The sequence below is a fragment of the Brassica rapa genome, chromosome A09 (genome assembly GCF_000309985.2).
Source record: "Brassica rapa cultivar Chiifu-401-42 chromosome A09, CAAS_Brap_v3.01, whole genome shotgun sequence".
Classification (NCBI taxonomy): Eukaryota; Viridiplantae; Streptophyta; class Magnoliopsida; order Brassicales; family Brassicaceae; genus Brassica; species Brassica rapa.
This window is the reverse complement of record NC_024803.2, coordinates 1,074,206-1,093,543: the sequence shown is the minus strand read 5'-3', so window position 1 is coordinate 1,093,543 and position 19,338 is coordinate 1,074,206. Positions and strand designations below refer to the sequence as shown.

General features: G+C 27.4%; 1 protein-coding gene across 1 annotated transcript; it reads right to left on the bottom strand.

The window, feature by feature from the left end:
• Positions 1–308: 308 nt before the first annotated feature.
• On the bottom strand, positions 309–791 carry LOC103836823. The gene has a single exon (XM_009113117.1). The coding sequence runs from the start codon at positions 789–791 to the stop codon at positions 309–311; it is 483 nt and encodes a 160-aa protein (XP_009111365.1).
• Positions 792–19,338: the final 18,547 nt, after the last annotated feature.

Sequence of the window (19,338 nt, the reverse complement as noted above, 5' to 3'; positions counted from 1 at the left end):
GACTCTTAGGATTTATCTCTTTCTTTATCTTCTTGTCTCACTTCTCTAAAACTTTGTAGGATGATGTTATTTTGGTTGGATGTTTTCTTAGACTTCATAACTTTCTGTGACGATTTTAAGATTATTATGCTTTATTGATAAGAAAGATGACAGGAAGAAGAAATAACATATAACAACAATCCACATACATTGATGAAAATGATGCAACTACAACAATCACAAACCAGCACACACCCACCGAAACGTACAAACCAAGACACAACCACAATGAAACATGAAAACATGAAAACATAAGACACAAAGCAGAACTACTTCTTTAACATGGCAAAGACGATGATGATTGTGATAACAATGAAGCCTCCCCATGAAAGAATAAGAAATTGCCTTAGCAATTTCTCCTTTTCAACCGATGTTATAAGCGCAATTTCTAGTTTTTTCTTCTCCTCTGCGAGTCTGTCCCCTTCCTCCAACAATAATGCAGTTGAATCTTCAATAGTGGCTTGTTGAGAAGTTGTCCAAGGTGACTGTTTAAGGACTTTGATTTCTTCTCTCAGACGATCCATCACATCTCGCGCCTCCAGTAAACTCTGTCTCTGCCAACCATTTTGCTCCTCTAAATCAATCCAAGCCACGAACCCATGAGGATTACACAACCAAAACCTTCGACCCGGATTATCGTTTGTCCACGCTTTTGCCATACTCGTTCGTCTCTTGCAGTGGCATAAAGGACCTTCGTTCTTCTTCTTAGAGGATGATATTGCACCTGAACTCGAGCCTTCACTCTTACCCATCTCTTTCGATTTGTTCTGGAGATTTCTCAGATAGAAGGAGAAGAGAGAAAATTAGGGTTTGTTCGTAATCGATTTGGGGATTTTATGAAGCCAACGAGTTTTTCACGGCTTAGGCACGTGTTCAGTTAACTCACTAACGGCTTCTTAATCTTCTGTTAATCAGAGTTAACACCGTCAAAATCAAGGTGTGAAACCTCCAAAATTCAAAAGTTCATGTATTTTTGGAACAACCATAATTAGTCTGTGTATTTTTTGGGAAGCCTAAAAAGTTCGTGTATTTATTTAGCAAAGCAAAATTAGTCTGGGTATTTTTCAGGAATTTTCCCTTTATTAAATAAATAACTTACTAGATTTTTTGATCCGGACGTATTTATTTTTTAAAATATGATGCTATTTGTTTTTTATGTCACTATTTAGGGTTTGACAAAAAAGCTCGAATTTGAAAAACCGAACCGATCACAATCCAAATAATTAGTACTAAATCCGAACCAAAATTGATTAGATATCCGAGTTATTCAAAATTTTGGTATTTGAAGAACTGAAACCTAATCTGATCCGAACATAAATATTTTGGGTATCCAAAATAGATTTATATATTTATATATATTAATTATTTTTAGATTTAATATATATAAAAACATCCAGTATATATATGATACTTTTAAGATTGTTTAAATATTTGAAAATATATAAAAGAAATATCTAAAATAGTTAAAATATACTCAAAACTCCAAAAATACTTAAATAATTATTAATTCTCTATCCAAATATTTAAACCAACCCAATTTATATGTTAAGTTAGGTACTCTGACATATGTTACTCAGATTTATATGTAATATATTCTATTGTTTATAGATTTTTTTAAATTAAAGCATATAATAAATTCTAAATTTTTTAAAATAATTTAAATTGGTTATTGAAATCCAAACCGACTCCTGAAAAATCTGAACCGAACAAAAATCTAAATATAAAATGGGACACGTGTCACTCCCAGAATGCACGAATTGATGACGCGGCTTCACGGGAGAGAGGAGAACATTTCTTTATATATATAGAAGATATATGTATCATCATAGGTTACAAAAATATGTGTTATCATATAACTAATCGTATTTTATACGTACTATCAAATAATTAATAATAATTAATAATATTTTATACATACAATCATATAAATAATCACATATATTATATTTTTAAATTTCAATGTGAAATATAAAAACCATAATTTAAGTTGGTATTTAAAATTGAGCTTTGCATTATATTTTTCTTACATATATTGAAAACATTTTTATAATGGTTATTGGACAATATGTTAGTAAAAATCAAATTTTGAATATATGTATATTTTTGAATGAATTTTTGATAAAAATCAATTTTAAATTATTATTTTGATTTGAATATGTATATCAAGTAACATAAGCTCATTACTTTTTAATATAATGTAATGGACTTCCAATTTTTTAATAGCATACGTCCATTATTTTTTTCTTCCTAACTTGCAGCTATTCATGTTTCTAAATATCACTATTCTTTTTTGAACTACAATATATGTTGCCAAACAAAAACTTAAATTACTTATACTTTAATAAGATATATTATTATTTTGATTTGTATATGTATATCATGTTACATGGACATCGTTCTAATTTTTATCAATTAATTTAGCAAAACTGCAAATACTCCCTAAATCATTGGACTAACCACTATAAAATTGCTATTTCCTAGAGAAACGGAGACAACAAAGGTTCCAAACATCTTTGAACTTCATTATATGTTATTAGCGGATTAAACTATGTATTAAAACAGAATTGTCATATTTTTTTATTTTTTTCTCAAAATCTATGTGTTTACCCCTACGAAAATATTGAGTTTTCAGTAAATGCTCTATATATGAAGCCTATAATCAATAAATTTGTTTTAAAATTTAAAACCACATTATACATTTGTATTAATATATGTTAAACTCTTTTTCATGGTACATGGACATCATTCTAATTTTTTATCAATTAATTTAGTAAAACTGCAAATACTCCCTAAATCATTGGTCTAACAACTATAAAATTGTTATTCCCTAGAGAAACGGAGACAACAAAAGTTCCAAACCTCTATGAACTTCATCATATGTTATTACATGATTCAAATATATATTTACACAGTATTGTCAAATTTTTTGAAATTTTTTCAAAATCTATGTGTTACCCCCTATGAAAATAGTGAGTTTTCGGTAAATGCTCTATATATTCAAGCCTATAATCTTTAAATTTGTTTTAAAATTTAAAACCACATCATACATTTGTATTAATGTATGATAAACTCCTTTTCATGGTACATGGACATCGTTCTAATTTTTTATCCATTAATTTAGCAAAACCGCAAATAGTCCCTAAATCATTAGAATAACAACTATAAAATTGCTATTCCCAAGAAAAACGGAGACAACAAAAGTTCCAAACCTCTTTAAACTTCATCATATGTTATTAGCGGATTCAACTATTTATTGAAACAATATTGTCAATAATTTGAATTTTTCTCAAAATCTATGTGTGAACCCCTAAGAAAATAATGAGTTTTCGGTAAATGCTCTATATATTGAAGCTTATAATCTTTAAATTTGTTTTAAAATTAAAAATCACATTAAACATTTGTATTAATGTATGATAATCTCCTTTTCATGGTACATAGACATCGTTCTAATTTTTTTATCAATTAATTTAGCAAAACTGCAAATACTCCCTAAATCATCGGACTAACCACACTATAAAATTGTTATTCCCTAGAGAAACGGAGACAACAAATGTTCCAAACCTCTTTGAACTTCATCATATGATATTACATGATTCAACTATGTATTAAAACAGTATTGTCAAAAAAATTGATTTTTTTTCAAAATCTATGTGTTACCCCCTACGAAAATAATGAGTTTTCGGTAAATGCTCTATATATTGAAGCCTATAATCTTAAAATTTGTTTTAAATATAAAACCACTTTATACATTTGTATTAATGTATGATAAACTTCTTTTCATGGTACATGGACATCGTTCTAATTTTTTATCAATTAATTTAGCAAAACTGCAAATACTCCCTAAATCATTGGACTAACCACTATAAAATTGTTATTCTCTAGAGAAACGGAGAAAACAAAGGTTCCAAACCTGTTTGAACTTCATCATATGATATTACATGATTCAACTATGTATTAAAACAGTATTGTCAAAAAATTTGAATTTTTCTCAAAATCTATGTGTTAACACCCATAAGAAAATAATGAGTTTTCGGTAAATGCTTTTATATATTGAGGCCTATAATCTTTAAATTTGTTTTAAAATTTAAAACCACATTATGCATTTGTATTAATTTATGATAAACTTCTTTCATGGTACATGGACATCGTTATAATTTTTTATCCATCAATTTAGCAAAACTGCAAATACTCCCTAAAGCATTGGACTAACCACTATAAAATTGCAATTCCCTAGAGAAACGGAGACAACAAAGGTTTCAAACCTCTTTGAACTTCATCATATGTTATTACAGGATCAACTTATGTATTTAAACAGTATTGTCATATATTTTGATTTTTTCTCAAAATCTATGTGTTAAATTTGAAGCCTATAATCTTTAAATTTGTTTTAAATTTAAAACCACATAATAAATTTGTATTAATGTATGATAAACTCCTTTTATAGTACATGGACATCGTTCTAATTTTTTATCAATTAATTTAGCAAAACTGTAAATACTCCCTAAATCATTGGACTAACCACTATAAAATTGCTATTTCCAAGAGAAACGGAGACAAGAAAGGTTCCAAACCTCTTTGAATTTCATCATATGTTATTAGCGGATTCGACTATGTATTGAAACAGTATTGTCAAAATTTTGAATTTTTCTCAAAATCCATGTGTTAACCCCTAAGAAAATAATGAGTTTTCGGTAAATGCTCTATATGTTGAAGCCTATAATCTTTAAATTTGTTTTAAAATTTAAAACCACAGTATACATTTGTATTAACGTATGATAATCTCCTTTTCATGGTACATGGACATCGTTCTAATTTTTTATTAATTAATTTAGCAAAATTGCAAATACTCCCTAAATCATTGGACTAACCACTATAAAATTGTTATTACCTAGAGAAACGGAGGCAACAAAGGTTCCAAACCTCTTTGAAATTAATCATATGATATTACAAGATTCAACTATGTATTAAAATAGTATTGTCTAAAAGTTTGAATTTTTTTCAAAATCTATGTGTTAACCCCTACGAAAATAATGAGTTTTCGGTAAATGCTCTATATTTTGAAGCATATAATCTTTAAATTTGTTTTAAATTTAAAACCAAATTATACATTTTTATTAATGTATGATAAACTTCTTTTCATGGTACATGGACATTGTTCTAATTTTTTATCCATTAATTTAGCAAAACTGCAAATACTCCCTAAATCATTGGACTAACCAGTATAAAATTGCTATTCCCTAGAGAAATGGAGACAACAAAAGTTACAAACCTCTTTGAACTTTGGAGACAACAAAGGTTAAAACTGCAAATACTCCCTAAAATATGGTATTAGAAGGTTCAACTATGTATTAAAACAGTATTTTCAAAAAAATTGATTTTTTCTCGAAATCTATTTGTTAACCCCTACGAAAATAATGAGTTTTCGGTAAATGCTCTATATATTGAAGCCTATAATCTTTAAATTTGTTTTAAAATTTAAAACCACATTATACATTTTTATTAATGTATGATAAACTCCTATTCATGGTACATGGACATCGTTTTAATTTTTTATCCATTAATTTAGCAAAACTGCAACTACTCCTTAAGCATTGAACTAACCACTATAAAATTGTTATTCCTTAGAGAAACGGAAACAACAAAGGTTCCAAACCTCTTTAAACTTCATCATATGATATTACAAGATTCAACTATGTATTAAAACAGTATTGTCAAAAAAATTGATTTTTTTCAAAATCTATGTGTACCCCTACGAAAATAATGAGTTTTCGCCTTTTCGGTAAATGCTCTATATATTGAAGCATATAATCTTTAAATTTGTTTTAAATTTAAAACCAAATTATACCTTTGTATTAATGTGTGATAAACTTCTTTTCATGGTACATGGACATTGTTCTAATTTTTTATCCATTAATTTAGCAAAACATCAAATACTCCCTAAATCATTGGACTAACCACTATAAAATTGCTATTCCCTAGAGAAACGGAGACAACAAAAGTTTCAAATCTCTTTGAACTTCATCATATTTTATTACATAATTCAAATATGTATTAAAACAGTATTGTCAAATTTTTTGAATTTTTCTCAAAATCTATGTGAACTCCCCTACGAAAATAGTGAGTTTTCGGTAAATACTCTATATATGAAGCATATAATCTTTAAATTTGTTTTAAAATTTATAAACACATTATACATTTGTATTAATGTATGATAAACTACTTTTCATGGTACATGAACATTGTTCTAATTTTTTTATCAATTAATTTAGCAAAACTGCAAATACTCTCTAAATCATTGGACTAACCACTATAAAATTGCTATTCCCTGGAGAAATGGAGACAACAAAGGTTCTAAACCTCTTTAAACTTCATCATATGTTATGACATGATTAAAATATGTATTAAAACAGTATTGTCAAATTTTTTGAATTTTTCTCAAAATCTATGTGTATTAAAATAGTGAGTTTTCGGTAAAAGCTCTATATATGGAGCCTGTAATCTTTAAATTTGTTTTAAAAATTAAAACCAAATTATACCTTTGTATTAATGTATGATAAACTTCTTTTCATGGTACATGAACATCGTTCTAATTTTTTATCCATTAATTTAGCAAAACTGCAAATACTCCCAAAATCATTGGACTAACCACTATAAAATTGCTATTCCCTAGAGAAACGGAGACAACAAAGGTTCCAAACCTCTTTGAAATTCATCATATGTTATTACATGATTCAACTATGCATTAAAGCAGTATTGTCAAATTTTTTGAATTTTTCTCAAAATCTATGTGTACCCCCTACGAAAAAGTGAATTTTCGGTAAATGATCTATATATGAAGCCTATAATCTTTTAATTCGTTTTAAAATTTATAACCACATTATACATTTGTATTAATTTATGATAAACTTCTTTTCATGGTACATGGACATCGTTCTAATTTTTTATCAATTAATTTAGCAAAACTGTAAATACTCCCTAAATCATTGGACTAACCACTATAAAATTGCTATTCCTTAAAGAAACGGAGACAACAAAGGTTCCAAACCTCTTTGAACTTCATCATATTTTATTACATGATTCAAATATGTATTAAAACAGTATTCTCAAGTTTTTTGATTTTTTCTCAAAATCTAGTTGTACCCCCCTACGAAAATAGTGAGTTTTCAGGAAATGCTCTAATATTAGGCCTATAATCTTTAAATTTGTTTTAAAATTTAAAACCACATTATACCTTTTTATTAATTTATGATAAACTTCTTTTCATGGTACATGGACATCGTTCTAATATTTTATCAATTAATTTAGCATAACTGTAAATACTATCTAAATCATTGGACTAACCACTATAAAATTGCTATTCTTTAGAGAAACAGAAACAACAAAGGTTCCAAACCTCTTTGAACTACATCATATTTTATTACATGATTCAAATATGTATTAAAACAGTATTCTAAATTTTTTTGAATTTTTCTCAAAATCTATGTGTAAATGCTCTATATATGAAGCCTATAAACTTTTAATTCGTTTTAAAATTTATAACCACATCATACATTTGTATTAATTTATGATAAACTTCTTTTCATGGTACATGGACATCTTTCTAATTTTTTATCAATTAATTTAGCAAAACTGTAAATACTCCCTAAATCATTGGACTAACCACTATAAAATTGTTATTCCTTAGAGAAACGGAAACAACAAAGGTTCCAAACCTCTTTGAACTTCATCATATTTTATTACATGATTAAAATGTGTATTAAAACAGTATTTTCAATTTTTTGAATTTTTCTCAAAATCTATGTGTACCCCCTACGAAAATTGTGAGTTTTCATTAAATGCTCAATATATGAAGCCTATAATCTTTTAATTCGTTTTAAAATTTATAACCACATTATACATTTGTATTAATTTATGATAAACTTCTTTTCATGGTACATGGACATCGTTCTAATTTTTTATCAATTAATTTAGCAAAACTGTAAATACTCCCTAAATCATTGGACTAACCACTATAAAATTGCTATTCCTTAGAGAAACGGAGACAACAAAGGTTCCAAACCTCTTTGAACTTCATCATATGTTATTCCATGACTCAAATATGTATTAAAACAGTATTCTCAAATTTTTTGAATTTTTCTCAAAATCTATGTGTACCCCCCTACGAAAATAGTGAGTTTTCGGTAAATGCTCTATATATGAAGCCTATAATCTTTAATTTGTTTTAAAATTTAAAACCACATTATACCTTTGTATTAATGTATGATAAACTTCTTTTCATGGTACATGGACATCGTTCTAATTTTTTATCCATTAATTTAGCAAAACTGTAAATACTCCCTAAATCATTGGACTAACCACTATAAAATTGCTATTCCCTAGAGAAACGGAGACAACAAAGGTTCCAAACCTCTTTGAAATTCATCATATGTTATTACATGATTCAACTATGCATTAAAACAGTATTTTCAATTTTTTTGAATTTTTCTCAAAATCTATGTGTACCCCCCTACGAAAATAGTGAGTTTTCGGTAAATGCTCTATATATGAAGCCTATAATCTTTTAATTCGTTTTAAAATTTATAACCACATTATACATTTGTATTAATTTATGATAAACTCCTTTTCATGGTACATGGACATCGTTCTAATTTTTTATCAATTAATTTAGCAAAACTGCAAATACTCCCTAAATCATTAGACTAACCACTATAAAATTGCTATTCCCTAGAGAAACGGAGACAACAAAGGTTCCAAACCTCTTTGAACTTCATCATATTTTATTACATGATTCAAATATGTATTAAAACAGTATTTCCAATTTTTTTGAATTTTTCTCAAAATCTATGTGTACCCCTACGAAAATAGTGAGTTTTCGGTAAATGCTCTATATATTAAGTCTATAATCTTTAATTTTTAAAAAAAATTTAAAACCACATTATACCTTTGTATTAATGTATGATAAACTTCTTTTCATGGTACATGGACATCGTTCTAATTTTTTATCAATTAATTTAGCAAAACTGTAAATACTCCCTAAATCATTGGACTAACCACTATAAAATTGCTATTCCATTGAAAAACGGAGACAACGAAGGTTCCAAACCTCTTTGAAATTCATCATATTTTATTACATGATTCAAATATGTATTAAAACAGTATTCTCAAATTTTTGAATTTTTCTCAAAATCTATGTGTACCCCCCTACGAAAATAGTGAGTTTTCGGTAAATGCTCTATATATGAAGCCTATAATCTTTAAATTTGTTTTAAAATTTAAAACCACATTATACATTTGTATTAATTTATGATAAACTTCTTTTCATGGTACATGGACATCGTTCTAATTTTTTATCAATTAATTTAGCAAAACTGTAAATACTCCCTAAATCATTGGACTAACCACTATAAAATTGCTATTCCTTAGAGAAACGGAGACAACAAAGGTTCCAAACCTCTTTGAACTTCATCATATTTTATTACATGATTCAAATATGTATTAAAACAGTATTCTCAAATTTTTTGAATTTTTCTCAAAATCTATGTGTACCCCTACGAAAATAGTGAGTTTTCGGTAAATGCTCTATATATGAAGCCTATAATCTTTTAATTCGTTTTAAAATTTATAACCACATTATACATTTGTATTAATTTATGATAAACTCCTTTTCATGGTACATGGACATCGTTCTAATTTTTTATCAATTAATTTAGCAAAACTGTAAATAATCCCTAAATCATTGGACTAACCACTATAAATTGATATTCCTTAGAGAAACAGAAATAACAAAGGTTCCAAACCTCTTTGAACTTCATCATAATTTATTACATAATTCAAATATGTATTAAAACAGTATTCTCAATTTTTTGAATTTTTCTCAAAATCTATGTGTACCCCTTACGAAAATAGTGAGTTTTCGGTAAATGCTCTATATATGAAGCCTATAATCTTTTTATTCGTCTTAAAATTTATAACCACGTTATACATTTGTATTAATTTATGATAAACTTCTTTTCTTGGTACATGGACGTTGTTCTAATTTTTTATCCATTAATTTAGCAAAACTGTAAATACTCCCTAAATCATTGGACTAACCACTATAAAATTGCTATTCCCTAGAGAAACGGAGACAACAAAGGTTCCAAACCTCTTTGAAATTCATCATATGTTATTACATGATTCAACTATGTATTAAAACAGTAATTTCAGATATTTTTTTAATTTTTCTCAAAATCTATGTGTACCCCCCTACGAAAATAGTGAGTTTTCGGTAAATGCTCTATATATGAAGCCTATAATCTTTTAATTCGTTTTAAAATTTATAACCACATTATACATTTGTATTAATTTATGATAAACTCTTTTTCATGGTACATGGACATCGTTCTAATTTTTTATCAATTAATTTAGCAAAACTGCAAATACTCCCTAAATCATTAGACTAACCACTATAAAATTGCTATTCCTAAGACGGAAACAACAAAGGTTCCAAACCTCTTTGAACTTCATCATATTTTATTACATGATTCAAATATGTATTAAAACAGTATTTCAATTTTTTGAATTTTTTCAAAATCTATGTGTACCCCCTACGAAAATAGTGAGTTTTCGGTAAATGCTCTATATATGAAGCCTATAATCTTTAATTTGTTTTAAAATTTAAAACCACATTATACCTTTGTATTAATGTATGATAAACTTCTTTTCATGGTACATGGACATCGTTCTAATTTTTTATTAATTAATTTAGCAAAACTGCAAATACTCCCTAAATCATTGGACTAACCACTATAAAATTGCTATTCTCTAGAGAAACGGAGACAACAAAGGTTCCAACCCTCTTTGAACTTCATCATATTTTATTACATGATTCAAATATGTATTAAAACAGTATTCTCAAATTTTTTGAATTTTTCTCAAAATCTATGTGTACCCCCCTACGAAAATAGTGAGTTTTCGGTAAATGCTCTATATATGAAGCCTATAATCTTTAAATTTGTTTTAAAATTTAAACCACATTATACATTTGTATTAATTTATGATAAACTTCTTTTCATGGTACATGGACATCGTTCTAATTTTTTATCAATTAATTTAGCAAAACTGTAAATACTCCCTAAATCATTGGACTAACCACTATAAAATTGCTATTCCTTAGAGAAACGGAGACAACAAAGGTTCCAAACCTCTTTGAACTTCATCATATTTTATTACATGATTCAAATATGTATTAAAACAGTATTCTCAAATTTTTTGAATTTTTCTCAAAATCTATGTGTACCCCCTACGAAAATAGTGAGTTTTCGGTAAATGCTCTATATATGAAGCCTATAATCTTTTAATTCGTTTTAAAATTTATAACCACATTATACATTTGTATTAATTTATGATAAACTCCTTTTCATGGTACATGGACATCGTTCTAATTTTTTATCAATTAATTTAGCAAAACTGTAAATACTCCCTAAATCATTGGACTAACCACTATAAAATTGCTATTCCTTAGAGAAACGGAGACAACAAAGGTTCCAAACCTCTTTGAACTTCATCATATTTTATTACATGATTCAAATATGTATTAAAACAGTATTCTCAATTTTTTTTGAATTTTTCTCAAAATCTATGTGTACCCCCTACGAAAATAGTGAGTTTTCGGTAAATGCTCTATATATGAAGCCTATAATCTTTTAATTCGTTTTAAAATTTATAACCACATTATACATTTGTATTAATTTATGATAAACTTCTTTTCATGGTACATGGACATCGTTCTAATTTTTTATCAATTAATTTAGCAAAACTGTAAATACTCCCTAAATCATTGGACTAACCACTATAAAATTGCTATTCCTTAGAGAAACGGAGACAACAAAGGTTCCAAACCTCTTTGAACTTCATCATATTTTATTACATGATTCAAATATGTATTAAAACAGTATTCTCAATTTTTTTGAATTTTTCTCAAAATCTATGTGTACCCCCCTACGAAAATAGTGAGTTTTCGGTAAATGCTCTATATATGAAGCCTATAATCTTTTAATTCGTTTTAAAATTTATAACCACATTATACATTTGTATTAATTTATGATAAACTTCTTTTCATGGTACATGGACATCGTTCTAATTTTTTATCAATTAATTTAGCAAAACTGCAAATACTCCCTAAATCATTGGACTAACCACTATAAAATTGCTATTCCCTAGAGAAACGGAGACAACAAAGGTTCCAAACCTCTTTGAACTTCATCATATTTTATTACATGATTCAAATATGTATTAAAACAGTATTCTCAATTTTTTGAATTTTTCTCAAAATCTATGTGTACCCCCCTACGAAAATAGTGAGTTTTCGGTAAATGCTCTATATATGAAGCCTATAATCTTTTAATTCGTTTTAAAATTTATAACCACATTATACATTTGTATTAATTTATGATAAACTTCTTTTCATGGTACATGGACATCGTTCTAATTTTTTATCAATTAATTTAGCAAAACTGCAAATACTCCCTAAATCATTGGACTAACCACTATAAAATTGCTATTCCCTAGAGAAACGGAGACAACAAAGGTTCCAAACCTCTTTGAACTTCATCATATGTTATTACATGATTCAAATATGTATTAAAACAGTATTGTCAAATTTTTTGAATTTTTCTCAAAATCTATGTGTACCCCCCTACGAAAATAGTGAGTTTTCGGTAAATGCTCTATATATGAAGCCTATAATCTTTTAATTTGTTTTAAAATTTATAACCACATTATACATTTGTATTAATTTATGATAAACTCCTTTTCATGGTACATGGACATCGTTCTAATTTTTTATCCATTAATTTAGCAAAACTGCAAATACTCCCTAAATCATTGGACTAACCACTATAAAATTGCTATTCCTTAGAGAAACGGAGACAACAAAGGTTCCAAACCTCTTTGAACTTCATCATATTTTATTACATGATTCAAATATGTATTAAAACAGTATTCTCAAATTTTTTGAATTTTTCTCAAAATCTATGTGTACCCCCCTACGAAAATAGTGAGTTTTCGGTAAATGCTCTATATATGAAGCCTATAATCTTTAAATTAGTTGTAAAATTTAAAACCACATTATACATTTGTCTTAACGTATGATAAACTTCTTTTCATGGTACATGGACATCGTTCTAATTTTTTATCCATTAATTTAGCAAAACTGCAAATACTCCCTAAATCATTGGACTAACCACTATAAAATTGCTATTCCCTAGAGAAACGGAGACAACAAAGGTTCCAAACCTCTTTGAACTTCATCATATGTTATTACATGATTCAACTATGCATTAAAACAGTATTGTCAAATTTTTTGAATTTTTCTCAAAATCTATGTGTACCCCCCTACGAAAATAGTGAGTTTTCGGTAAATGCTCTATATATGAAGCCTATAATCTTTTAATTCGTTTTAAAATTTATAACCACATTATACATTTGTATTAATTTATGATAAACTCATTTTCATGGTACATGGACATCGTTCTAATTTTTTATCCATTAATTTAGCAAAACTGCAAATACTCCCTAAATCATTGGACTAACCACTATAAAATTGCTATTCCCTAGAGAAACGGAGACAACAAAGGTTCCAAACCTCTTTGAACTTCATCATATGTTATTACATGATTCAAATATGTATTAAAACAGTATTGTCAATTTTTTTGAATTTTTCTCAAAATCTATGTGTACCCCCTACGAAAATAGTGAGTTTTCGGTAAATGCTCTATATATGAAGCCTATAATCTTTTAATTCGTTTTAAAATTTATAACCACATTATACATTTGTATTAATTATGATAAACTCCTTTTCATGGTACATGGACATCGTTCTAATTTTTTATCAATTAATTTAGCAAAACTGTAAATACTCCCTAAATCATTGGACTAACCACTATAATTGCTATTCCTTAGAGAAACGGAGACAACAAAGGTTCCAAACCTCTTTGAACTTCATCATATTTATTACATGATTCAAATATGTATTAAAACAGTATTCTCAATTTTTTGAATTTTTCTCAAAATCTATGTGTACCCCCTACGAAAATAGTGAGTTTTCGGTAAATGCTCTATATATGAAGCCTATAATCTTTTAATTCGTTTTAAAATTTATAACCACATTATACCTTCGTATTAATTTATGATAAACTACTTTTCATGGTACTAGGACATCGTTCTAATTTTTTATCAATTAATTTAGCAAAACTGTAAATACTCCCAAATCATTGGACTAACCACTATAAAATTGCTATTTCTTAGAGAAACGGAGACAACAAAGGTTCCAAACCTCTTTGAACTTCATCATATTTATTACATGATTCAAATATGTATTAAAACAGTATTCTCAAATTTTTTGAATTTTTCTCAAAATCTATGTGTACCCCCTACGAAAATAGTGAGTTTTCGGTAAAAGCTCTATATATGAAGCCTATAATCTTTTAATTCGTTTTAATATTTATAACCACATTATACATTTGTATTAATTTATGATAAAACTGCAAATACTCCCTAAATCATTGGACTAACCACTATAAAATTGCTATTCCCTAGAGAAACGGAGACAACAAAGGTTCCAAACCTCTTTGAACTTCATCATATGTTATTACATGATTCAAATATGCATTAAAACAGTATTGTCAAATTTTTTGAATTTTTCTCAAAATCTATGTGTACCCCCTACGAAAATAGTGAGTTTTCGGTAAATGCTCTATATATGAAGCCTATAATCTTTTAATTCGTTTTAAAATTTATAACCACATTATACATTTGTATTAATTTATGATAAACTCCTTTTCATGGTACATGGACATCGTTCTAATTTTTTATCCATTAATTTAGCAAAACTGCAAATACTCCCTAAATCATTGGACTAACCACTATAAAATTGCTATTCCCTAGAGAAACGGAGACAACAAAGGTTCCAAACCTCTTTGAACTTCATCATATTTTATTACATGATTCAAATATGTATTAAAACAGTATTGTCAGATTTTTTGAATTTTTCTCAAAATCTATGTGTACCCCCTACGAAAATAGTGAGTTTTCGGTAAATGATCTATATATGAAGCATATAATCTTTTAATTCGTTTTAAAATTTATAACCACATTATACATTTGTATTAATTTATGATAAACTTCTTTTCATGGTACATGGACATCGTTCTAATTTTTTATCAATTAATTTAGCAAAACTGTAAATACTCCCTAAATCATTGGACTAACCACTATAAAATTGCTATTCCTTAGAGAAACGGAGACAACAAAGGTTCCAAACCTCTTTGAACTTCATCATATTTTATTACATGATTCAAATATGTATTAAAACAGTATTCTCAAATTTTTTGAATTTTTCTCAAAATCTATGTGTACCCCCCTACGAAAATAGTGAGTTTTCGGTAAATGCTCTATATATGAAGCCTATAATCTTTTAATTCGTTTTAAAATTTATAACCACATTATACATTTGTATTAATTTATGATAAACTCCTTTTCATGGTACATGGACATCGTTCTAATTTTTTATCAATTAATTTAGCAAAACTGCAAATACTCTCTAAATCATTGGACTAACCACTATAAAATTGCTATTCTCTAGAGAAACGGAGACAACAAAGGTTCCAAACCTCTTTGAACTTCATCATATTTTATTACATGATTCAAATATGTATTAAAACAGTATTCTCAAATTTTTTGAATTTTTCTCAAAATCTATGTGTACCCCCCTACGAAAATAGTGAGTTTTCTGTAAATGCTCTATATATGAAGCCTATAATCTTTTAATTCGTTTTAAAATTTATAACCACATTATACATTTGTATTAATTTATGATAAACTCCTTTTCATGGTACATGGACATCGTTCTAATTTTTTATCCATTAATTTAGCAAAACTGCAAATACTCCCTAAATCATTGGACTAACCACTATAAAATTGCTATTCCCTAGAGAAACGGAGACAACAAAGGTTCCAAACCTCTTTGAACTTCATCATATTTTATTACATGATTCAAATATGTATTAAAACAGTATTCTCAAATTTTTTGAATTTTTCTCAAAATCTATGTGTACCCCCCTACGAAAATAGTGAGTTTTCGGTAAATGCTCTATATATGAAGCCTATAATCTTTTAATTCGTTTTAAAATTTATAACCACATTATACATTTGTATTAATTTATGATAAACTCCTTTTCATGGTACATGGACATCGTTCTAATTTTTTATCAATTAATTTAGCAAAACTGCATCTCCCTAAATCATTGGACTAACCACTATAAAATTGCTATTCCCTAGAGAAACGGAGACAACAAAGGTTCCAAACCTCTTTGAACTTCATCATATTTTTTGATTCAAATATGTATTAAAACAGTATTCTCAAATTTTTTGAATTTTTCTCAAAATCTATGTGTACCCCCCCTACGAAAATAGTGAGTTTTCGTAAATGCTCTATATATGAAGCTAATAATCTTTAATTTGTTTTAAAATTTAAACCACATTATACCTTTGTATTAATTTATGATAAACTTCTTTTCATGGTACATGGACATCGTTCTAATTTTTTATCAATTAATTTAGCAAAACTGTAAATACTCCCTAAATCATTGGACTAACCACTATAAAATTGATATTCCTTAGAGAAACGGAGACAACAAAGGTTCCAAAACTCTTTGAACTTCATCATATTTTATTATATGATTCAAATATGTATTAAAACAGTATTCTCAATTTTTTTGAATTTTTCACAAAATCTCTGTGTACCCCCTACGAAATAGTGAGTTTTCGGTAAATGCTCTATATATGAAGCCTATAATCTTTTAATTTGTTTTAAAATTTATTACCACATTATACATTTGTATTAATTTATGATAAACTTCTTTTCATGGTACATGGACATCGTTCTAATTTTTTATCAATTAATTTAGCAAAACTGTATATACTATCTAAATCATTGGACTAACCACTACAAAATTGCTATTCCTTAGAGAAACGGAAACAACAAAGGTTCCAAACTTCTTTGAACTTCATCATATTTTATTACATGATTCAAATATGTATTAAAACAGTATTCTCAAATTTTTTGATTTTTTCTCAAAATCTATGTGTACCCCCCTACGAAAATAGTGAGTTTTCGGTAAATGCTCTATATATGAAGCCTATAATCTTTAAATTTGTTTTAAATTTATAACCACATTATACCTTTGTATTAATGTATGATAAACTCTTTTTTCATGGTACATGGACATCGTTCTAATTTTTTATCCATTAATTTAGCAAAACTGCAAATACTCCCTAAATCATTGGACTAACCACTAAAAATTGCTATTCCTAGAGAAACGGAGACAACAAAGGTTCCAAACCTCTTTGAACTTCATCATATTTTATTACATGATTCAACATTGTATTAAAACAGTATTGTCAATTTTTTGAATTTTTCTCAAAATCTATGTGTTACCCCCCTACGAAAATAGTGAGTTTTCGGTAAATGCTCTATATATGAAGCCTATAATCTTTTAATTCGTTTTAAAATTTATAACCACATTATACTTTGTATTAATTTATGATAAACTTCTTTTCATGGTACATGGACATCGTTCTAATTTTTTATCAATTAATTTAGCAAAACTGCAAATACTCCTTAAATCATTGGACTAACACTATAAAATTGCTATTCCCTAGAGAAACGGAGACAACAAAGGTTCCAAACCTCTTTCAACTTCATCATATTTTATTATATGATTAAAATATGTATTAAAACAGTATTGTCAATTTTTTTGAATTTTTCTCAAAATCTATGTGTACCCCCCTACGAAAATAGTGAGTTTCGGTAAATGCTCTATATATGAAGCCTATAATCTTTTAATTCGTTTTAAAATTTATAACCACAATTACATTGTATTAATTTATGATAAACTCCTTTTCATGGTACATGGACATCGTTCTATTTTTTTATCATTAATTTAGCAAAACTGCAAATACTCCCTAAATCATTGGACTAACCACTATAAATTGCTATTCCTTAGAGAAACGGAGACAACAAAGGTTCCAAACCTCTTTGAACTTCATCATATGTTATTACATGATTCAAATATGTTATTAAAACAGTATTGTCAAATTTTTTGAATTTTTCTCAAAATCTATGTGTACCCCCTACGAAAATAGTGAGTTTTCGGTAAATGCTCTATATATGAAGCCTATATATTTTAATTGTTTTTTAAAATTTAAACCACATTATAATTTGTATTAATTTATGATAAACTTCTTTTCATGGTACATGGACATCGTTCTAAATTTTTATCAATTAATTTAGCAAAACTGTAAATACTCCCTAAATCATTGGACTAACCACTATAAAATTGCTATTCCCTAGAGAAACGGAGACAACAAAGGTTCCAAAACTCTTTGAACTTCATCATATTTTATTACATGATTCAAATATGTATTAAAACAGTATTTTCAATTTTTTTGAATTTTTCTCAAAATCTATGTGTACCCCCTACGAAAATAGTGAGTTTCGGTAAATGCTCTATATATGAAGCCTATATCTTTTAATTCGTTTTAAATTTATTAACCACATTATACATGTATTAATTTATGATAAACTCTTTTCATGGTACATGGACATCGTTCTAATTTTTATCCATTAATTTAGCAAAACTGCAAATACTCCCTAAATCATTGGACTAACCACTATAAAATTGCTTTCCCTAGAGAAACGGAGACAACAAAGGTTCCAAACCTCTTTGAACTTCATCATATTTTATTACATGATTCAACTATGTATTAAAACAGTATTTCAAATTTTTTTGATTTTTCTCAAAATCTATGTGTACCCCCTACGAAAATAGTGATTTTCGGTAAATGCTCTATATATGAAGCCTATAATCTTTTAATTTCGTTTTAAAATTTATAACACATTATACATTGTATTAATTATGATAAACTCCTTTTCAGGGTACATGGACATCGTTCTAATTTTTTATCCATTAATTTTTACCAAACTGCAAATACTCCCTAAATCATTGGACTAACCACTATAAAATTGCTATTCCCTAGAGAAACGGAGACAACAAAGGTTCCAAACCTCTTTGACTTCATCATATTTTATTACATGATTCAACTAGATATTAAAACAGTATTATTCAATTTTTTGATTTTTTCTCAAAATCTATGTGTACCCCCCCTACGAAAATAGTGAGTTTTCGGTAAATGCTCTATATATGAAGCCTATAATCTTTTAATCGTTTTAAAATTTATAACCACATTATACATTTGTAT